The sequence below is a fragment of the Pantherophis guttatus genome, chromosome 8 (assembly GCF_059756535.1).
Source record: "Pantherophis guttatus breed Tessera chromosome 8, ASM5975653v1, whole genome shotgun sequence".
NCBI lineage: Eukaryota > Metazoa > Chordata > Lepidosauria > Squamata > Colubridae > Pantherophis > Pantherophis guttatus.
Window position 1 is genome coordinate 670,013 of NC_142070.1, and position 23,168 is coordinate 693,180.

General features: G+C 50.3%; 1 protein-coding gene across 10 annotated transcripts in view; it reads left to right on the forward strand.

The window, feature by feature from the left end:
* EXOC6B (exocyst complex component 6B) overlaps window positions 1-23,168 on the forward strand; it is a 152,329-nt gene that overhangs the window by 80,536 nt on the left and 48,625 nt on the right. For 5 of the 10 annotated variants that reach the window (XM_060682315.2, XM_060682317.2, XM_060682319.2 and 2 more), the window contains 5 exons: window positions 465-570; window positions 958-1,067; window positions 4,193-4,304; window positions 6,262-6,396; window positions 7,522-7,701. In XM_060682315.2, the coding sequence (XP_060538298.2) occupies window positions 465-570; window positions 958-1,067; window positions 4,193-4,304; window positions 6,262-6,396; window positions 7,522-7,701 (643 nt within the window). The remainder of the gene's footprint in view (window positions 1-464; window positions 571-957; window positions 1,068-4,192; window positions 4,305-6,261; window positions 6,397-7,521; window positions 7,702-23,168) is intronic. The other 5 variants (XM_060682316.2, XM_087875359.1, XM_087875360.1 and 2 more) reach the window with 1 other exon arrangement.

The window sequence follows — 23,168 nt, forward strand, 5'->3', positions numbered from 1 at the left end:
TGCCTATATAGTCCTCAACTTACGACCACAATTGAGCCCAAAATTTATGTTGCTAAGTAAAACATTTGCTAAATGAGTTTTGCCCCATTTCACGACCGTTCTTACCACCGTTGTTAGACGAATCACTGCCGTTGTTAAGTGAATCTGGCTTCTCCATTGACTTTATCAGAAGGTTGCAAAAGGGACACCTTGACCGTCATAAATACGAGTTCAGTTGCCAAGCATCTGAATTTCGATCACATGATGCTGGGGATACTGCAACGGTCGTAAGTGTGAAAAACAGTCCTAAGTCACTTTTTTCAGTGCCGTTGTAACGCGAATGGTCACTGAATGAGCTGTTGTAAGTCGAGGACTCCCTGTATAGAAACCTATCCAACGGGCGGAAACTGTGTTTTGGCCGGCTGAGAAAGGTCCACCTGGGTTTTTGTGCACAGGTGGAGTGAAACCTCTTCTTCGTTTCACAGAAACATCCTGGAGTTGGATAATTACAGCCCCATCTCGGTGGCAGACGAAGAGCAGTACGAGAAACTGGTGGGGCAGTTTCCATTCCACGATGCGGAGCTGGAGAAGGTAAAGCCGTGAGGGAAGGCGGTGCTCAAAGCCGAGGGTTTCCTGGTGGCCTCCGCTCCCCCTGCAGGGCGTTTCTTCAGAGTCACTCGGGGTTGGCCCCGGGAGGGTGGTTTGGATGACCTCCGGCAGTGCTTCCAGCCTTAGCAGCCCTCAAAAGAGGAGAGCTTGGTGGTGTGTGTGTGTGGGGGGGCTCCTTTGGAGGGGCACGATGGTTAGCAGTCATGACAGCTCTGGAGGCTGGAGGTTGATGGCGATTCTCGGTCATCCTGGTAGGGGGGTCCAGAAGCTGCGTCACGGCAGCCGGACCCCTTTTCTGGCCGGGGGCTGATGGCCGCTCGGACTGTGTGGGTGCCTCTCTTGCTGACCCCTTTCCCCTCCATTTTGCAGCAGCCGTTCCCCAGGAAGTTCCCCTTTTCCGAACTGGTGCCTCGGATCTACAACCAGATCAAGGAATTTATCTACGCCTGCCTGAAGTTCTCTGAAGACCTTCACCTGAGGTAGGAGGTGGGGGGGGGTCAGAAAGCCCCTGTCTTTCCCCTGGGCCTTCCTTGGGCTACTGCAGCCCCCCAGGAGGTCCCCTCCTCTTCTGCATCTCCTTGGGGGAGGGAGGGATTCTTCCTGACGGTCTCTAGAGTGGGTGGAGATCAACGGGGTGTGTGTGTGTGTGTGAAATGTCAAATTTGTTACTACCGGTTCTGTGGGTGTGGCTTGGTGGGGGGGGCGTAATGTGACTGGGTGGGCGTGGCCAACTTTTTTTTAAAAAAAAACTTTTAAAAGCATTTTTTCTACAACCTCTTGGGCCGATCCCAGCTGAGTTGCCTGATCTTCAGAGGCTTTTTTTTTTTTTGGCTTTTAAAAGCATTTTTCGGCCGAAGAAAAAATGCTTTTAAAAGTAAAAAAAAGTCTCTGATGATCGCGTGGCTCAATTGGGCCTGGGGGGGTGGGCAGGGATTTTTGCTACTGGTTCTGTGAACCACCCGCCGCCATTGCTACTGGATCGGGCAATCCAGTCTGAACCGGGAGCATTTCACCCCTGAGATCAACCTTGCTCAATGTAGGGGAAAAAATAAACCTCAAAGGAAGAGTGGCTTAAGAGAAGCCACAACGTCCCAGCTAAAGAACTGGAGTGATGGAGCAGGGGCTGCCAGCCTCACCTCTTCCAGGGCAGTGGAGCAGTGAGGACAGTTTTCCTTCATGGGGGGGATCTCCACATCTTCATCAGAACTTTGGGGGCATCACCCCTTAAAACAAGCCTGACAATATGGTGCCTGAAAACATCATGGTGCCCTTCCCCAGTGGAACCAATGGAAGCCCCCACTTAAACAAAATTGATTTGTTAATCATTAAGAATTGGGGCAACGGTTTCATGGCTGCAGCAATGGCACACCAGTCGCGTCTTCCTCCTGTGAGGAATGGAGGCTTTTGGGCACCCCGTGAATAGGTTGCATGCCAGACTGACAATGGAGGCGAGCACCCAGCCCTCCCTTCTACCCACCCACCCACCCCTTTTTTGAGCCTACAAGGCAGCCTTCACTCCCAGAGGCTGCCTGGACAAATCTACGCAGTCTTATCGGCAATATTTGGGGGAAATGTCTGCTGCTGCCCACAGATTTTGGTCAAATGTCAATGTAGAGGCTGGCATGGTCCGCCTTCCAGGGCAGAGCTGAGGGTGGAGCCCTTTGACTTCCTTTCTAAGAAGCAGTTATGGATTTGTGTGATGGTCTTTTCAGCTGGCAGAAATAGTGTCAGACCTGCCCCAGCCTGGACTGTTAGCAAAGAAAGACCCTCGACTCCATGATGGAGTGAAAGGTGTACTTTTCTTAAAACCCAAGTGGATTACAGAACGCAAGCCCAGAACTAAGCATTCACACGCGGGTTTCCCCCAGTTAACTTTTACCCTGTCAGACCCATCCCTGATCCTCCCCAATTATCTTGAAATAAATGGTTTTGGGAAATGGTCTCCTCCACGTTAGCCATTGCATAGCCAGTTGAGTGATTGTCTCTGGAAGGTACGATGAGTGGTATATTCCCCCCCCCCCAACATAGTCTGTGGCAGACTGGCACTAAGGTTTGCAGAGCTCAGTGCAAGATGGCAGTTCTGACAACTGGGAAGTGAGCAATGGTCAGTCAGGGATCCAATGGGTAACGCTGACCCCTCCCCAAAATCTGCATCCTTGGAGGCGGCCTCTGACTGATGCCCGGTCCTTGTCGGGAGAACACGAGACCGGCACTCTTCGTGCTAGAGCAGCACATCACTTCCCTGGCCGGTCGTCACATTTCTCTTTTGGTCTCAGGTGGAGAAAGAGAGCTCTCCCCTCAAACCCACAAAGCCCCTTTGGGTCCAGTTGGCCTCTGGGCGACTTTGGGAAGGGCTCCCAGGGGCTTTCCTGGCACCCACCTTCTTGGCTTTCTTCTGGGGCGAGGTTTTTTTTTTTTAATCTTGGTCCCCATCCAAGGACTCACCACCACTGACCCTCTTTAGCTGCTGTGAGGTCAGCCAAGGTCGGCCTGTGAGCCGGGCTCCTTTCTTTCGGGTTTAAATTAATGCCATGCACTTCATCAAGATGTGGATTTAACGATTTCCCTTTTAGGTCACGTTCAGCTTTTCCAAACAAGCCCTGCAACTCCCTGACCCTCCTGAAGCATCCGAAGGGGCTGCTGCGAACAGCAATTCCCCCTCATAAGCCAGTCAGGGCTGCCTTTGAAGGGGGGGGGGGTCGGTTGGGGCGGGCGTTGGTGGGTGTTCATTATTGCAACACTTCCTGGCTGAATTCTCCATCTACCACATTGGTTTATTTTTTCTTTCAGGAATACTTAGAACAATTTCCAGCCTTCCTGTTATGAATAACCTTTTCCTGGTAAAATTGCTAGCATGATTTTTAAAACCCAGAGTACAATTTGTCCTCAAATTTTGAGCCCAACATTTCTGTTGCTGAGCGAGACACTGGTTAAGGGAGCTTTGCCCCATTTTACGACCTTTCTTGCCACAGTTGTTAAGTGAATCGCTGCAGTTGTTACATTAGTAACCTGGTTGTTAAGTGAATCTGGCTTCCCCGTTAACTTTGCTTGTTGGAAGGTCGCAAAAGGATCACGTGACCTTGGGACGCTGCGACCATCATAAATAGGAAACGGTTGCCTAGCATCCAAAGTTTAATCCCTGACCCTGGGGATGATGCTACGGGTATCCTAGAAGTAAGTGTGGAAAAGGATCATAAGTCACTTTTTTTAGTGCCGTTGTAACTAAATAGATTGTACTGTTCAAAATCATTGAAAACATGAAATGAAAAAAGGACAAAAGGAGCCAGTTATTTCTACATCCTTTTTCTATCTATCTGTCCATCTTCCTATTTGTGGGCTCCTATCGATGGGACCCTGAGCTGAGCTTCTGGCCATTGCCAAGATCTGAGGGTCTCCCTCTGAGCCGCCCGTCTCAAGAAAGGCCCGGCTTCCCATCTTCGGCAATCACCGTTTCCCAGCCTCGGGGAAGAGCTTTCCAGCTGGCTTTGCTCTGGTTGAAGTCACCCCCAAATACGGGTTTTCTTTGCCCTTAGCAACTGGTCGGCCAGTCAGTCAGTCTGTCTCTCCGTCAGCCATCTGATCCGGGATTCTGTCTGCCTTTCAGCTCCACGGAGGTGGATGACATGATTCGGAAATCGACCAATTTGTTGTTGACCCGGACTCTGAGCAGCTGCTTGCAGAGCGTCATTCGCAGGAAGAACGTCGGGCTGGCCGAGGCAAGGACTCCTTTCTGGGTTGGGAGAGATTGGAGGGGTTTGGCCCCGTCACTGCTCAGGGCCTCGTGGTAGAGACTTGGAGCCTCCTCTCGAAGGAAGCACAAGGAGTTTACAAGTCTCCTCTGAATTGCCTGTGAGACGCCTTCGCCAGATTTTCCTCCAGCACCAGGAAGTGTTTCTCAACTTCGGCCATTTTAAGATTGCGGGCTGGGGAATTCTGGGATTTGAAGTCCACTCATCATAAAATGGCCGAAGCCGAGAGCATGAATCAGCCAGACTTAGATCCAACTCGGGTCCATGTTCTCCTACTTGGTTTCCCTGAGGCCCCCCTTGTCCAGTCTGGTCTAGTAGCCTGAAGGTGTTTCAGTGTGTGTTGTAGGCCAGGGGTCCCTGACCAGGGGGCCATAGACTGCTGCCGGTTCGCATCCTGTTGGGAACCAGGCCGTGCAAGTGGCAGGCATGTGTGCGAAGCTTCATCTGCACATGTGCAGGATCTAGGTTGTGCAGGAGAAACACCCCCCCCCCAATCACCACTGCCACTCGGCTGCCAGTCCATGGAGCCATAAATGCTGGGGAACTGCTGTTGTAGATCATTGTATACTTCTCATCTCTGCCACAGCTGAGACATAGCCAGGAAGGAGGAACAGTGGGAGCTGTAACACAGCCATGTGTTTGAGGGTCCCCGTTCTCCAGCTTGATATTTTAGAGAGGAGCCACTGGACACAAAGGGCTTGCAGTGACATCTGGTCACACCGATCATTTCTGGAATTGTGGCACTGGCGTATGGTCTTTTAGAGAAAGCATAATTGGTGACATTCAATTTATGATGTGGCAAAAAGAATCCGTGGCCCAGCTGGGAAGTAGGGAAATCCCCAGCTTCTCTTTGCTGTCCTTGAAAAACCCAGGGCCGCCTCTGTTGAGGGGGGGAGGATGGAAAATCCCCTCCCCACACATTAATTACAGCCGAGGCGTCTGCGGATTTTCTGACACTGCTGGAGAGCGAGAGGAGCTGTCACTCAAGCTCCTGCCCCTGTTGAAGTCTTGGCCGAGGGCGTCAGGTCCATTCTTGTGCTTTTTGCAACCGGTTTGTCTTGAATAGGATCGAAGGCGTAATGAGACAAGTTACAGTGAAGGCGGAAAATTCCTTGGAGGTTTTATTCTCCCTCCAGCAGAAGCCCCGTGAAAAGGCTCACTCAGAGAGCTTAGTCCCAAGAGGCAACTGGACTTTCTGGTTTTTTCTTTTGAAGAGGTTTCGCTTCTCATCCAAGAAGCTTCTTCGGCTCTGACCGGATGGTGTGGAACGGAAGGATTGATATTCCTTGCAGACAGCTGGTCATTTGCATCCTTTGAGAGGGTCATTGAGGCCACTTGGAGGTTTGTCTGTGTCCTCTGGGCCACCTGAGTGGGGCTCCTGGCTCCTGTAGTCTGCCATTTTTTCCTCTGGAAATCCATTCCTCCTCCCACCCCATTCCAAGGGTCTTTATCCCAAATTGTATAGCTAAAGGTCTATAGAGATTCTCCGTCATCCAGGTCACGGTTGCCCCAAAGGTGCCTTTTCAGGAGCCAACTGGACTTTCTTGTTTTTTCTTTTCTTTAAATCTCCAAGTGCTTCAACGGCCTTCTAAAAGGCTGCAGATTTTCAGCTGTCTGCAAGGAATATAAATCCTTCACATTCCCCACCATCCAGTCAGAGCTGAAGAAGCTTCTTGGATGAGAAGTGAAACCTCTTCAAAACAAAATTTAGTCCAGTTGCCTCCTGAAAAAGCACCTTTGGGACAGGATGGCAGAGAATCTCTACAGTCGTTCAGAGAGCTTAGAAACATCTGTTGTGATGAAAATGAGAGCCCGTTTTGGCTAGAGGCCACCTCTGAAGAGCAGTGCACCTCTTGCCTGTTGCCCTGACTTCCTCCAGCCCACCTTTGGCTGATGGTTTTAACCATGTGTGTTGCTCCTGCAGCTGGTCCAGATAATTATCAACACTACACATTTGGAAAGATCCTGTCGATTCCTGGAAGAATTCATCACCAACATCACCAACGTTCTTCCAGAAACCGTCCACACGACGAAGCTTTATGGAACGGCCACTTTCAAGGTGAGCCTGAGCTTTGGCCTCCTCTCTCTCCTGGGCCTACCGGCCTTCCTGCCTGTGATCAGTCAACACCACTGAGCCATTGCTCTGCGCTCCTCATCCAAACATGGAAAGCAGCCAGGAGACAGGCAGGCAGGCGTTTTTTTTTTTAAATTTTGATTTATATGCCGCCCTTCTCCGGAGACTCCAGGCGGCTTACAATGCGTTTGAAGAAGGATTTGTGGGAAGGCCGTCTGGAGATTACGGGGACATTTTGCAGAAACAAATGGAGGAAAAAATGGAGTCTCTGCTCCTCCTGTGTTGGGTTGGTGATCACGGAAGCCAGTCAACAAAGGGGTTCAGGAGTGGGCAAGTGCAGAGAAGGAAAGCGGCTCCCCACTGAAGTGCAAGGAAGTAGTTACATTCTCGGGAACAAAAAGTTTGCATTCTAGGTATGTTCATTGCAGTGCAATATTTACATTGTCCTGCTTTACTGGGGATCTATGGGCATAGGATGGACGGACGTATACAGTTAGTGTAGAGTAGAGTAGAGTAGAGTAGAGTAGAGCAGAGCAGAGCAGAGCAGAGCAGAGCAGAGCAGAGCAGAGCAGAGCAGAGCAGAGTAGAGTAGAGTAGAGTAGAGTAGAGTAGAGTAGAGTAGAACAGAATATAGAATAGAACAGAACAGAACATTTGGCGAAGTGTTCTTAGCCATGCATGGAATTTGTCTCCTGTGCAGAAGCTCTCGGTGGACATGGAAAGCAGCAGAATCCTCATGCCAATAAGAGGGGGAAGTAAGGAGGATGAGAGGAAGTCATAATGCTGCAGCCCTTCCTTGTGGGTGAAGAGACCGAGACCTTAGGCAGCCCTTTTGGGGATTGGGAGCATGTTTCTTACTGCCTCTGTTCCCATAGATTAGCCCCCCCCTCACCCCTTGTGCAGTTATGAGGCTCTCATGTCCTTGCGTACCGTAGAGTTCCGGCTGTCCTTGGGGAGGTGGTTATTGCAGGAGCTGCTTGAAGTGTAGATAAAGTGGCATGAAGAGGATTGGTCTAACAACGGGGGCCATGAGCACCCCTTGTCCCCCCCCCCAGAGCAGGATTTGGGGTGCCACCATGATCTCTCTGCTGAACTGGCCCTTCTCCACAGGACGGCCGCCACGCTGCAGAGGAGGAGATCTACACTAACCTGAACCAAAAGATTGACCAGTTCTTGCAACTTGCAGATTATGACTGGATGGCCGCGGAAGCCCCTCCCAAGGCCAGTGACTACCTGGTGGACCTCATTGCTTTCTTGCGCAGCACCTTTGCTGTCTTCACACACCTGCCCGTAAGTCTGGCTCGGGAGGAGAGGGCTGGGGTCAGAAGGGGGTCGGCAGGACCTCCGGGCCAGTTAGAAGGTCAAACTGAAGCTTCAGCTCTTCCTTCCACCCCGCTTTCCTTCGGTTGTCCATCAGTCCTCGATTGCCCAGAGGCTTTGGAGGAAACCCAGGCCAGCCTCCTTTCTCCTATCCTCTGGGTCAGAAAGGGGTGGGGGTGGGGCGGGAGATCGGTGGGATTGACCTGAAAAAACCTCCGGATGCATCTCAGGATGGGAGATCACGGGTTTTTGTGCCGTTCTGATCGGCCAATAATTGTGAAGCCACGCACGTCAGCGCTGAGTGTGGCCCAGGTGAAGGGATCTTGGCAGGGGCAGGATCCAGTCCCCAGTGGGTGCCAGACACAGAAGTTCCTGGATGGATCAGAGTGACCATTTTCAGACGGCCCGATGGAGGATCTGCCCGGCTTCTGATCCTCCCTGGGCTTTCATTACCGGAGCCGAGCGGAGCAGTGAATACGCCAGGTTGGAGTGCCGGTGGCGATAACTGCCTTAGGAAAGAGGGAGGGAGGGAGGGAGGGAGAAAAAGAGAGAGACAGAGAGCTTTCATTCATGGCGGTTGACTGTTGTTTTAATTTCATGTCAGACAAGTTAATGTAAATCTCCCTGACGGATCCGTAGCCAGCACACGGGGTTGTTGACTTTACGCTGTGGGAGATGGAAGGTTATGTCAACACCTCTGGCGGGCCTGTCAGCTCCACAAAGCACGGAAGTTTTTTATTTGTTGGGGAAAGGGGTGTTTTTCTGTTTGCCTTTTCGGCTTCCTTTAATCCTCCAAGGAGGCTTGTATCTCGATAACCTCTGTGGCAGGGTAAGCGGGAGGTCAGGAGGGCCTGGAAGGGGAAGGGATCTTTCAGCGGCCGTCATCGCCTCCTTCTCCCTTGCGCCCCTCGGCCCTCCCCCCTGCCTCTCCTCCTGTTTACTCTGGGCCAGATGGCCAGCCCCAATTTCGGTGGCTCCAAGGACACGTGGCCATCCCAGTGGCCCGTTGCATAGAAAGCCGCTGACCTTTTCATGCTACTCGGTCTGGCAGGAGGCTGATTTTTGCTTTCAAGGAATGGTGTGCTTCTAAGAAGCATCGGAAGCCCAAGGCAGTGGTGGTGTGGGGCTGCTGTCTGTGGTGGGGGGCAAAGAGGCTGTCCTCCTGGGCCATGAGAGCCCCTCCCATGTCTTTCCTGGCTGCGCCCTTCCCGGGTCTGGTCCTGCTGGGTTCAGCTTAAGAGAGGGACCCCCCCCCCCAAGAGAGGAGTCCCAGGATGGAAAATGATTGACAGATACAAGCAACACTGGAGGTGCTCAGTATTAATACCCCTCCTCCCCCAATTGCAGAGGGGATACAGAAACAGGGAGGAAGGGCTTAGCTCAAGGGGCAGGGCAAGAGAATCGCTGGAGAGTCAGGGCCACATCGGAAGGACGCTCAGGAAAAGCTGCAGAGCAGAGCTGGAGCCATCCTGGGATCTGGCAGCTGCAAAGGCCCAGACTCCAGAGCTGCTTCTTGCGCATCCTGGAAGGACCCCTGGGGTGTGTGTGTTAAGCAGGAGGGTCTTCCAAGCAGTCTCAGCTGAGTTGAGCTGGCCCCAACGCCTCCTGTCTTGGAGGTCCCTTTGCTGGGGGACGCCTCCATTCAGGATTCCCGGTGGGTCTCTGGTCTTCCACATCTACCTGCGGCTGCTGGTTAGGGGGCATCTGAGAGCAGAGCAGGCTGGAGGAGGAGAGCTGCCCTAGAAGAAGGAGGGTCGAGCTGGAGGCATCTGGCAGTTTTCCTCCAGGGATGCAGAAGGAGGAGGCTGAGCCATTTTTAGGGCTGCTCCTGAGGTCCAACTGCACACAGGTGGGATGGCTGAGTAGGGGCTGCTCTCACCTGTGGAGAGGCGGGTGGTGGGATCTGTTCTTATGGAAGCTCTCCTTCCTAGCCAGAAGGTGGCATTCTTGCCCCGGCCCTTCCTTTCTCGCTTCCTCCAGCAGATCAGTTTTAGGTGCTCCCCCTCCCCGCCCCAGGAAGATGAGAGGCCTCTAAGCGTACAGCAACCCGGATGTTTTAATAGCCCCACTGAGAAGAAGGTGGCTGAGTCCCAGGCTGCCCCAGAGCAGAGCTTTCCTGCTAAGCTTCTTGAAGCAATGAGGTTCCCCTGCTTCTGAAGGCCACTTCTCCATGCAACCAGCGTGCCACATTACGTGGGCCTTTTCCTTTGCTGGAGCCTTCAAGCAGAAGTGGTGCAGTCAGCTGTCAGAGATGCGTGGTAGATTTTGGGCTGGCTAGATAACATCTAAGATGCCTTCAAACTTGAGATGCCTTCCATCTCTGCCCTGATCTGCCTACAGCTGAAGAAGGCTCTTTTGTCAGATAGAACCTCGAGGGCCTCCTTACTTGGCCTCAGTGAAACCTCCTTGGTGTGGGAACAGGCTCTTTTGGCCCTGGCCAGTCCAGTCCTGGGAATGGCTCCTGAGCCTGTGGCTGTCGGAAGGACCGGGGCAGGGGTGAGCTCCAGCAGGGCCTCCAGACAAGCTCTTGAGAAGCTGCTTGTCCTCTCCAGTCGATGCAAAGCAAGACCTTGGGTCCTTGAGTGGGTCTACCCGTTGCTGTTGTGGCTTGGTTTGCCTTTGTGGTTTTTTGTGCGACTAGATCGGAAACAGAGTGCATCTTGGTCATCTTGTTCTCCCGAAGTGGCCAGCAAAGAGTCATTGGATGGCCGCTTGCACCAGTGCTGGACGTGAAGCTTCCTCTCCAGCCACAAGCTCTTCTTCCCCGTGGAACCCTCTGCTTGGCTTCCACTCGCCTGAAGGGGGGTGGCGGGCGGGGACCTTGAGGTCTTTGCCTGCCTGCCTGCCTGCTTGGGGCCACCAGCTCTGCTCCAGCCCTCCGTGGGAAGGGCTGATGATAGAATGAAGCCTTGGAAGAGGCTTGAGAGCTTGGCTTTCATAGCTCCAGAAAAGGGGAATTCTTATCTGACAGCCTCTTCCTGTGGCTAACGGCTCATATTGTCCAGAAGTTCCTCCCGATCGATCAGTCGCCGGCCTGAACCTGATTCCTTGTTGCAGCAGTTGAGATCCTGCCTCTGGGGCATTTTTCTTCTTCCGTCCAGGCATGCCTGATTCTTGGACACTGCCTGGACAATCCCTGAAGGTTTCCTGGCAAGCCTTTTGAGCAGGGAGAGAACGTGAGCGGCCCAGGCAGGACTGCCGGTTTCTAGCCTGGTCCCTTCACCACAACACAAAACCTGGCTCTGCCTGGAGGGCCCCATGAGGAAGGGTTAACTCTGGGGGCTCCTGAGGCTGGCGGGGGGCGGGGGAGGCTGTCGGCCTCCTTTGTGGGAGCATGATATTCCCTGGGTTTTTCTCTCCTACCTGAGCAGCCTGCTGCCTCCTCCAGCAAAAAGCAGTGGCCAGCAAGGGACACGCCTAGGAGGCACGTGGTTTTGTTCCCACGGAATCCCCTTGTGCAGCTTGGCTTCTGCCGTGAATTGTGCACCAGCCGCGTCACTGCTGGAGGGCTTCTTCCACTGCATGGAATTAAACATTGCTGGACGCGTGTCGGGGGATTTCTTTTGATGTTCTTTCAGCTAATTCTGTGTTTTAATCACCACCAATAAAAGTAATAATCGAATGGTTTTATATTAAAGCCATGGTGGCGCAGTGGTTAGAATGCAGTACTGCAGACTAATTCTGCCGACTGCCAGCAGTTCAATTCTGACCGACTCAGGGTTGACTCAGCCCTCTACCCTTCTGAGGTGGGTAAAATGAGGACCCGGATTGTTGAGTGGGGTGGAATATGCTGACTCTGTGAACTGCTTAGAAGAAGGCTGGAAAGCACCGCGAAGCGGTATGCAAGTCCAAGGGCTACTGCGACGGCTATACGGATTCCTTGGTGCTTTCTGACTGAGTTTGGTGGTCTGCTTGCAGGCATTTCATGATCCAAGTGTGTACCATCATCAAGTGTTTACGTACAATAGTTTGCCCTGCCAGTGTGGGTGGGGGTGTGTGTGGTTTTTTCCCCTTGGTAGTTTTTTTGATTAGGGTATTGTTTTCGGCTTGATTGTTTGTCTTGTGTTAATCCCTGCTTATCTGGGTGTGGGCCACTGGAGAGGATGTGTTCTGGTCTTTTACTTTCCCCCTTAGCATTTTTCCATTGTTTCTTTTGAATGGGGGGCAAGTCTGCTTTATTTCTATGCACGTGTTGTGGGCTGATGTGTCTGAATGCCAAGCCTCCAGGGATTCCCTAGCATTTTTGGATTTGGCTTGGTCTAGGATGCTCACAGCTCCTCGTTTGAAACTATGGTTGACTTTGTGTCCCGAGATTAAGGATTTTCATTGTGCAGGATCCCATCTGGGTCCAGAGGTTTTGCCTTCCGAGCTATTGGACTCGGGCTGGAGCCCAGGGAGCCCCTCTCTCTGGCAGAGCGGCAGGTCCATTGTGCCTTTTAACCGCCAGCTGGTCTTCATGGGTGTGTTCTACTGTCTTCCGCCTGCGTGTCCTGCATTGTGGCTGTTACATCCTTACATTGCGTGTCGTAGGTGATGGCTGGAGCCGGGGAATTCCCGGAGCAGAAGGCATCCTCTCCAGCAGAACAGGTTGTGGGAAATCTCTCCATGGACAGAAGGTTGTTTCTCGAAGAAGCAGAGAAGTTGTGTAAAAAGGGCTGCCTTCATTTTGCTTCTGTGATTGAGACAAGAGATGCTGGTTTCTGATTGGGGGGGGGAGGGGAGCTCTTGGCTGCATTCCTCTGGTGGGGGCCACCCCCCAGTGTCAGGAAGAGGTCCTTAAATGAGGAGCTCGCTTTGTGTTGCTGAGTTGTTATCTAGGCAGCGCAACTTAATTCAGCAGATGCTGATGCAGAGATGCTTCAGCTCCTCTGACAAGCCTGGTTTCCCTTGGTGGGAAAGTAACTGTCAGTGTCTCATGTTTTTCACATGTCTCGAGGACTCTCAGACGCAGGGAATACAGAGGGAAGGCAAAGGTCATCCAAGTGCCCCATAACTGGGCAGCTTCTCCAGCCTTTCCAGGTTCCTGCACGGAGCAGGAGTGGGAAGATGCTGCTGGCCCTTCCGGTTCTCCTCCCTGTGTACGGGGAGTCCTCCACCTACGACCACAACTGAGCACAAAATCTATCTTGCTAAGCGAGACATTTGTTCAGCGAACTTTGCCTCATTTTATGACCCTTCTTGCCGTGACTGTTGAGTGAATCACTGTGGTTGCTCAGTTAGTAACTCGGTTTTAGTGAAGTGTCTCTGTCTCCTTCATTGACTTTGCTTGTCGGAGGGTCACCAGTGTGATCACGTGACCCCGGGATGCTGCAGCCGTCATAAACACGAGTCAGTTGCCAAACATCTGAGTTTTGATCATGTGATGATGGGGCTGCCGCAACGGTCGTAAGTGTGAAGTCACTTCTTCAGTGCCGGTCTAACTTCGAACTGTTACTAAGTGGACTGTTGCAAGTCGAAGACTACCTGTATCCAATGGGCAGTGGGTGCCTCTGCCTACCCCTCAGAGCTGGCACGAGGGAGACCATCCCTGCCCTCCTGGACATCCTTCGTGAGAGGGGCACTTTGAGAAGGGAACCTAGGAGGCGGATAAGACCCAGCAATCTCTGCTGCTTGATTGGCAAAGCTGCCCGGTGGGCACCTATGGGGCAGAGTCTGCTTTGGGGCTGGGTCGCAGGTTTTCTGGAAGTTTTCCTTGCCTCCTGAAAGAGGCTGGGGGGTGGGGCGGATCGGAGCGCGCAGCTGCTGGGTGCCCCTCCCGCCTCTCAGAAGACCTGAGGAGGGGGGAACCTTCGTCAGGAATCAAAGGCCCCAAATGGGAAGCAGAGAAACGGAAATGCTCGGTTTCAGCAAAGCACATGTGTGACCCCGGCAGAGGGTCTTCTCAAAGGGAAGAGCCGGAGGCTTCCAGACGCTCCGAATGGCCCTGCAAGAAGGTACGCAGGATGTAATTTCCCTCTAAGAAAGAAATACTCAGCCGGTCCCTCTCCTCTGCCTCCTTTTAAACTCTCTTCCGGCCAGGAGCCTGGTCCTGGCATCTCCACCTGGGCTTTCTCCATAACTCTTCTCAAGAGTTGGTGCTTGTGGGCTCAGTCTGGGCAAGTTCGCCACGGGAACCATTTCAGCAGCAGCTGTAGATGCCAAGGCCCAAACGAGGGGAGCGAACGTGTTTCCTGTGTGGCATAAGACGGGCATGGCCATTCCTGGAGAAAATGGCTCCTTCTTTGCCCAGTATGGTCTTCAGAGAAGCTCTCTTTTTGCTGGCTCTCACCTGATTATGGAAATGCCTAGGTATAGAAGAGGTGGTACTTGATACATCTGTGAGGAGGATCTTGGAGTCTTGATGGACAGTCACTTACATATGAGCTGGCAGTGTGCTGCAGCTGCCAAAAAAGCCAATGCAATCGTAGCCTACATTAGCAGTCTTCCAATATCTGAGGGGCTGCCCCAAAGAAGAGGGAGGTCAACCTATTCTCCAAAGCACCAGAAGGCAGGAGAAGAAGCAACGGATGGAAACCAATCAGGGAGAGAAGCAACCTGGGACGAAGGAGGAATTTCCTGACAGTGAGAGAACAACTAACCAGTGGAACAGAAATTGCCTGGAGGTTTTTAAGAGAACCATTTGTCTGAAATGCTAGATGGTCTCCTGCTTGAGCAGGGGGTTGGACTGGAAGACCTCCAAGGTCCCTTCAAATTCTGCTATTCTGTTATTCAGGTGTAATCCTTACAAGCCATCCAAGGGGATGATCGTCACAATGATGCTATCCGTTCAGTCGTGTCCGACTCTTGGCCTCTCTGTGGGCTCAGGCCTCTCCACATCTTCGGATCTTGCACTGCCTCCCATTAAGACAGTTGGATCCAGTTGCTTTTCAGCTGACTGGATTTCCTGATATCTGGCTTGTTTGACGTCTAAGGGTGGCTAACATCTATAGCAGATTCTGGGAACGGTATGGATAAAGTATATTTTGATTTCATCGAAGCCTTTACAGTATTTAATAACCCATAGCATTCTGACGCAAAAGCCAGTGAAGAATGGCTCAGATGATGCCACAGCTCAGGGTGTGCTTCACTTCTCAAGAGGCCACTTTGGAATTTCTTGGAGATGCAAGGATAGGACGGGTGACTTCTTAGGGCCGAACTGTTTTTTTCATCCATTTATTTGTTCTACTAACTGTCAAACCTCCCTGACTTGGTTTTCCTCTGGATCTGCCAACCCCCCATGTGATGGGAACATGTAAGAGAGACTTTGGACCACACTCTTCCTCGCTTGCACGTCTGGCACACACAATTGAGTGAGAAGAGCAACAAAGATGATTAAGGCTCTGGAGAGGAAAACATATGAAGAATGGTTGCAGGAACTGGGCATGGTTAGTCTAGAGAAAAGAAGACCTGGAGGGACATGATAGCAGTATTCGAGGGCTGCCACAAAGAGGAGCGGGGTCAACCTAATCTCCAAAGCACCCGAAGGCAGGAGAAGAAACAAAGGATGGAAAGTAATCAAGGAGAGAAGCAACCTGGAATTAAGGAGAAACTTCCTGACAATGAGGACAATTAACCAGCGGAACAGATGTTGCCTTCAGAAGTTGGAGGTGCTCCATCACTGGAGGTCTTCAAGAAGAGACTGAAATGGTATAGGGTCTCCAGCTTCAGCAAGGGGGTTGGACTAGAAGACCTCCTAGGTCCCTTCCAGCTCTATTTTGATTGATTGAGAAGATCAGAACTGGCTCTGTTTCTCTTAATCATCCGCTAGTCCTTTCTTTCCGGCTTCGCTGGGGTAGGTAGCAGCAGGGTGACCCTGGCCAGGGAGTTGAATTAATGGTCGTTTGTTTTAACAGAGGTTCAGTTTCAGTAGCTCTTAATGAGGCCTTTAATAACAAGGTTCTCTAATTAACAAGACGGCTCTGCCCCTAATCCTCTAATTGTTAACACATTTTCTCCAAGTTGGTGTATTTTCTGGGCAGGACAAAAATGGCCTTTTTCTTGTGATTGCCTCTCCTTTGGGACATACGGGCTCAATCGATCACCCAGAGCAGATGGAAATGTAAACGAAATCAGACGTTTCCACCCCTGGTTGTTTCTCAGGATTTGTGGGGAATGGGTTATAGCAGGGGTGGGCAACGAAGGCCCTTTATGACCTGTGGACTTCAACTCCCAGAATTCCCGAGGCAGCAAAGCTGTCTTAGGAATTCTGGGAATTGAATTCCACAGGTTGTAAAGTTGCCATGGTGGCCACCCCGGGCTACAGACTATCCTTCCTCGGTGTTGATGGTAAAAAGAAGGCAACGATGGCCGCCTCATTCCCCTTTGACCCAGTGGGCTCCTCCATGTCTGAAGCTCGGCAGCTTCCATTTTGTGGATGGTGGCAGCAGCCACTGCAACTGATTGTGCGTGGGTGTTTGTATTGGGGAACTCAACAGAGCTTAGTAGCACAGGGGTGGGGAAGACCACCCCAGTTTAAAAACAGGTGTCACCACTGCTACCTCTGGTGCAGATGGAAGCAATGGGAGACAAACCATGTGTGCAAAGGGTCTCCGTCTCTCGTCTGGGTGTGATCAGTAGAGAACCAAGATCAGGGTGGATAATTTGTACAGGGGATGGCTGGTCATTACAATAAAATAAATGAGTTCCCTCAGGGGAAGAGTGTAATTCAACAGTAGAATTCTCCTCTCTCTTTGTCAGTATTTTGTGTGTACATATTTATGTAATCCCAGAAGGCTGTCCACGGATATCTTGATGGAGATGTGGTCTGGAGCTATGCCATGTTACTTTCGCTCTTTGGGAGAAAAACTACCGTATATTTCACTCAAACTCACACACTGGCAAGAACCGGTAGCTCAACAAAAGTATAAACAATGGGAAATTGTAGGCTGAAATAAGCATTAAACTCAGTTTGTGGCATATCTGAGCAAGAATCAGAATAATAGATTTAGAAGGGGCCTTGGAGGTCTTCTAGTCCAACCCCCTGCTCAACCAGGAGACCTTAGACCATATTAGACAAATGATTGTCCATTTTCTTCTTGAAAGCCTCCAGTGATGGAGAACCCACAACTTCTGAAGGCAAGTCGTTCCACTGATCAATTGTTCTCCCTGTCAGGAAATTTCTCCTTAATTCTAGTTGCTTCTCTCCTTACTTAATTTCCATCCGTTGCTTCTTATCCTGCCTTCAGGTGCTCTGGAAAATAGGTTGACCTCTTCTTTTCTGTGGCAGCCCCTCAAATATTGGAAGACTTGGTATCATGTCTCCCCAGTCCTTCTTTTCATTTAGTTTAATGTCTAGTTTGACATACCCAATTCCTGCAACTGTTCATCGTATGTTTTAGTCTCTCGCCTAGGAGAACATGGGGAAACAATAATGAAGTTGACAAGACAGGAAATAAGTTAATTAGCACACCTGGCCCTAGAATACGGATTGGTGTACTAATTTTAGATAAGCCTCACTCAAAAAGAAAAAAAAGACAGTGAAGAAAGCAGCACTGGCCAAATGTAGAGAAAATGGTGCTAAGAAAACAGCTGGCTTGGCAGATGCACCCAAAGAAACTCAATGGCTGATAAAATAGAGCGAAGAGGTGCCCAGGTCAGGAATGCCAGACAAAATGGAAGGAGCAGAAGAAGGAGGCCCGGATGGCCGAGGAGGAAGTTCTGCCGGAGGCCCCGAAGCCATGGCCGAGAGAGCACACGGTAGCCAGCAGCAACATACCTGAAGGTCAAAGCCAGAAAATCCCATGGAGTGAGAGAACACAAAAGCCCAGCCATAAATCAGGCACCCCAGCTATCAAACAGTGTGAATTCCAAAATAACAGCTCCACAGAACAAAGATTTATGATGGTTGGATTCCAGGAGCCTTGAGTTTTGAGAGCTGTATTTCATAGCTGATGTGCCTCTTGGCCTGTTCCAGTCCAGCTTGTTGCATTTCAAGTAACTGCAGGAAATTGGCCTCTTCCTCTGTTTTCTCATGCTCTACTTCTGGCTGTCAACATGCGCCGGTCTTTGCTCTTAAGCGCTTGGGACCATGGAAGATCCTTTGAGGCCCAGGGCAGGCAGAGTAATCCACCCTGGATGGCCCAGTCCAGGATCATCCCCTCAGAATTGGAAGCTTCCTGCCCATTATCCCCAGCATGGGAAGGTCCCCCTCTTCAATATTCACCTCACACATTTTCCGTCGGAAGAGGAATTCATCATTAGCTCTCCAGCGCTTGCGTTGTGGTGCCTTATGCAGAATTCCCTGCAGGGAAAGGGATGGACAAACCACATGGATGACAACAACCCAAGCTTTGGGCTCTCCAGTTCCTCCAGCTTCTCCCAGCTGAGGAGCTTGTTCAGAACAGAAGAGCATACAAAGAACGGTTGCAGGATTTGGGTTTGGCCAGTCTAGAGAAAAAAAGGACCAGGGGTGGCATGGTAGCAGTCTTCCAGTAATTTGAGGGGCTGCCACAAAGAACAGGGGGTCAACCTATTTTCCAAAGCTCCAGGGGGCAGGACAAGAAATAATGGATGGAAACTCATCAAAGAGAGAAGCAACCTGGAATGAAGGAGAAACTTCTTAACAGTGAGAATGATTAACCAGTGGAACAGAAGTTGCCTCCAGAAGCTGTAGGTGTTCCATCACTGGAGGCTTTTAAGAAGAGACTGGACAGCCTCTTGTCTGAAATGATAGAGGGCAGGGCTGTCGAGCTCCCGGCCCACAGGCCAGATGCGTCACATGCTGGCCACGCCCATGCCCAGTTTAGCGAAGGGGGGAAAAGTCCCGATATGTCAGGTGACACCACCATGACGACATGAGTTTGACACCCCTGATATAGGGTCTTCTGCTTGAGCAGGGGGTTGGACTAGAAGACCTCCAAGGTTCCTTCCAGCCCTATTCTGATTAAGATTAAGATACTACTCTGACTACTCTTTCTTTTTGGAAGTGCCTAAGAAAAATACAGATGTGCAGAGAGCATCAATATCTCCCAGCCCTCCTACAACACATAAAAAGGACTGAGAGTCCATGAAGTCGCTTCCTGTCTTCAGGAAAGTTCAATCAAGGTTTCTACTTTTACTACTAAATGACTGTGAAAGTCAGTGAATGAGGCGCCTGGCTTTATTTGGGGACATCTGCCGAAGTTCCAGGACTCTGCAGGTTTCAAAGCGTTGGCCGTGTGCATCACTTAAAAGTGAAGTTGTGGCTGAAGCCATTATCCACTTAATGAATTTGTGCTGTTTTGTAATAGTCTTGGATGGACACATCCTAAGGATTTCCGGGAAACTTGCGTGAATATTGCATGTCTCCCACTTCAACTGTTTCATGCAAGCTCCAGAGGGCTGATCAAGAACAGAATCCAGAGGTTGTTGTGTTTGCTCTTTGGCCAATTGTCTAGAAATGGCCAGGGGTTCTTCAGCAAGACCAACCTGTTCTTCTGTTCTACAGGAAATTCTTCACTAATCTCTTGTACCTCTTGTGGCTCATCCCAAAGGTGTTTTTTCCAACAGGCAACTGGACTTCCTTGGGTTGTTTTTTTTTAATGTTTCGTTTCTCATCCAAGACGTTTCTTCAGTTTTTGTTCTTTGAATTGAAGAAGCTTCCTGGATAAGAAGAGAAACGCTTTCAAAGGAAAAAACCCCAAGAAAGTCCAGTTGCCTTTTGGAAAAGCACCTTTGAGAGAACCATGGCCCTGGATGGTTGAGAGTCTCCATAGACATCTCTCATGGCTCATAAAAAAAGAAAATTACAATAACCCTAGTAATGAAATTGGCCCCAAACTAACAATAAGAAAAGACACCATTGGAACTAATCAAGGGGAGCATTAAGGAGAAACTTCCTAACAGTGAGGACAATGAATCAGTGGAACAGAAGTTGTGGTGCTTCAACACCTATCTGAAATGGTGTAGGATCTCCTGCTTGAGCAGGAGGCTGGACTAGAAGACCTCCAAGGTCCCTTCCAGCTCTATTCTGATTGAACTCACCTAACCACCTGGCGTGGGTGCTTGAGGGAAGGGCATGTCTTCAATTCCTTCCCAGAGGCTCACGGGGTCAGGGCCAGTCAGACCTTAGCTGGGGAGGGGCTGTTCCCACAGCAGGCACCACAACTGAAAGCTGTTTGGCCAAGTCAGAGTTCTGCAGCTCTGCTTGGGGGCAGAAAGAAGATGGGGAGGAAGCCTTCTCGGGACCTGCCGTTCCTCCTTCTGGCCAGGGAAAGAACGTCTTCTACTAACCATATGCCCCCAGCCAAGGAGATGCTTTGATCTCGATTGGAGGCAAATATACGTGTCCCAGGAAAACGTTGTGGGATCCAATCTATGGGTCAGTCACGGGGACCAGAGGTTCGGTCTTCCGAGCTTCTGGACTGGTGCTGGAGCCCATCCTCAGGGACCTTCTCTCTACAGATTCCGAGGAGAGAGGACTTCCCTGAGGATGGGCTCCAGCACGAGCCCGAAAGTTCCCTGGTCCCGGTGACTGACCCAGATTGGATCCTGCGAGTCCACTTCTGCCTGGACCAGAGCAAGGACCGAGGGGCTTGGAAAGCTCTTTGCTTCAAGAAGGGAAAGCAGCCGAGGCAGTCAAACACACATGTTGGTTGATATACATCAACTGCCGAAGCCAAGAGGGAAAGAAGCCCTGCCCGTACCCTGATCTAAAAAAAAAAAAAAAAAAAAAGCCATAGAAGAAACAGGAAGATCTTCTTGTGCAAACATGTAATCGGGCAATGAAAAATTTCCTTGCCAGGGATGCATCCCTGGAGTTCATTAGAAGATCATTGGAGTCTGATCTGGAGGGTTGGTTCAGGGCCATGGGGGTGCTTTCTTCTTTGGAAACAGAAGATCCGAATCCACCCCAAATCTCACTCCCAGCCACCTTTGCGGTCTTTGCAACAGTGTGAAAATTAGACTTATTCCTCCTTTCTCTGTGCAATATAGATTTAAGGGAGACAGAAAGTTAAAAATGGCCATCAAACTGCTGTGTCTCCTTAGGATTCCACCAAGTTGTGTAATTTTATTAAAGCACCCACATATCCCCACATCTCCATTCCTACATTTGTAGAAAAAAAGAATGCCCCTTCTTTGTTTCTGAAAACAATCCGGCTGCGATACATCACCCACATTAAGACGTATGCAGAGTTTTTGTCTGCCGTGAATTTTCTGCTCCTCGGAGTCACCTGACCTGCAAGAAAAGCCACAATTAAGTGATAAATTATCCGCATCCAGGTTGCTTGAGTAGGAGAGGCTTTGGCCGTTTTGTGTCCCGGGTTTATTTTTCCTGTGCAAGTTGATTCATCTACACAATTCACTTTTCCATCATTTCTCATTCTTGTCATAAAACCACCCTGTGCTGAAGGATTGTTTCATTCCTCCTCCTTGTTCATCCCTGCGAGGATTTCTTAGAAAAAGGATTGCTTGTCAATGAGTTTGAAGTCAAGGCAGAGCAGACCGGAGCCAATTCCTCCATCATTAGCAGAATGGAGCATTCAGATTTTGGGGAGATGTCCAGGTGACCTGCTGCTGCCTTCAAGTTGGACAACTGTCTGGAACGATAGAGGTCTCCTGCTTAAGCAGAGAGTTGGACTAGTTCAGAGGTCTCCAACCTTGGCAACTTGAAGATTTATGGACTTCAACTCCCAGAATTCCTCAGTCAGCAAAGCAAAGCTGGCTGAGGGATTCTGGGAGTTGAAGTCCACAAGTCGAAGTTGCCACGGTTGGAGACCCCTGAACTAGAAGGCCTGTTATTCTGTTCTGTTAAATACTGTACGGTGCCAAGTGAGGCCTCCGGATGAGTGTTGAAGGGCAAGTCGATGGCTGTTGGGTTCTTCATGGAGACATGGGGTGATCGTCTTCATTTCCAGAAGCAAAACGCCTCTGGGCTAGTTCTAAGCAAGAGGGACCTGAGTGGCTGCCATCTCTCCTCTCGGTCCATCTCTTGAAAGGCATGAAACACATCACAAAGGTTGTGGTTGCTGTCCAGGATGAGGGACCTTTGCTGGTGGGTGACAGCACCCTGAAAGATTTCTTCCCCAGCGCTGATTGCAAGGCTTGTCCAAACGTCTCCTGGATTTCAGGGTGCCAGATCAGAATTCTGCAGCCCTTTCCTGGATTATTCAGTCCTCCTGTAGCTTCCTCTCACTGGAATAGAATAAAGGAATTGTGGTTTTATTTTCTCCTTTTGAAATTGCTCCCTTTATTGTCCTCGCTGGCTTTTTGGAGATGAGAAGGTATTATGTCTATTTAGAATAAAGCACTAATTTTACCTGGCAAAGAGAAGAAAGTTTCATTCATCTAAAACATTGTAAGCAGTAAGGATAATTAAAAGGGTTTTTTTTTTGCCCCCAAGGCTTCATTAGCATTGAAAATAGACTTCAAAGGCTTGAATTCCAGAAGAGCAGTTGTGCCTTGTTCCACCCTTGAAAGTCTCAGCTACGTTTTGTGGCCTTTGCAGCAGCAGCAGCAGCAGCACACTGGCCTGTTGTGGCCCAGAACTTCATGCGGGGGATGTGAAGATGGCCTTATCTATAGACGCAGCAGGCCGTGTGTGGTTTTACAGGCCAGCCACTCATTGTCCCATTGTCGAGAGGACCCAAAACTTCTGGAAAGAACTCCTTTTCTCTCTGCTTGCATTTTCCAATCAAGATACTCCTATTTGTTGAAGGATCTTCCCAAATATCACCTCACAAGCTGCAGGTTGAGCCCTTTCCCTGAGTTGCTGTTGCCTTGCTAAGACCTCCTTTTGCCTTCTCCGTCTGATGGAGAGCAATACACAAAGGTGCTCAGGGAACTGGAGGCTTAAACATATGAAGAACGGTTGCAGGAACTGGGTATGTCTAGTTTAATGAAAAGAAGGACTAGGGGAGACCTGATAGCAGGGTTCCTGTATCTCAGGGGCTGCCCCAAAGAAGAGGGAGTCAAACTATTCTCCAAAGCCCCTGAGGGTAGAACAAGAAGCAACGGGTGGAAACTAATCAAGGAGAGAAGCAATTTAGAACTAAGGAGAAACTTCCTGACAGTTAGAACAATTAATAAGTGGAACAACTTGCCTGCAGAAGTTGCAAATGGTCCAACACTGGAAGTTTTTAAGAAGATGTTGGATAACCATTTGTCTGAAGTGGTGTAGAGTTTCCTGCCTGGGCAGAGGGTTGGACTAGAAGACCTCCAAGGTCCCTTCCAACATTCTATTCTTCTGAAAGAAATCCTACACTCTCCTCCTGGGGCCTCCTGCCGAGTCCATCAGGGAGAGAAAAGGACACTTAGGAATTGCTGAACTGGGCCCTTGAGTGTTTACCAAAAAATTCTGGGAAACTGGGAGCGAAGTAAGAAAGGAAGCTGAGGGATTTTGTGCTGCTGCCCTCTATGTAAACAAGAGCAAATAAGAGAACAGCAGAGTAGGAAGGGACCTTGGAGGTCGTCTAGGCCAACAGCAGGAGACCCTAAAGCAGGGGTCTCCAACCTTGGCAACTTTAAACCTGGCGGACTTC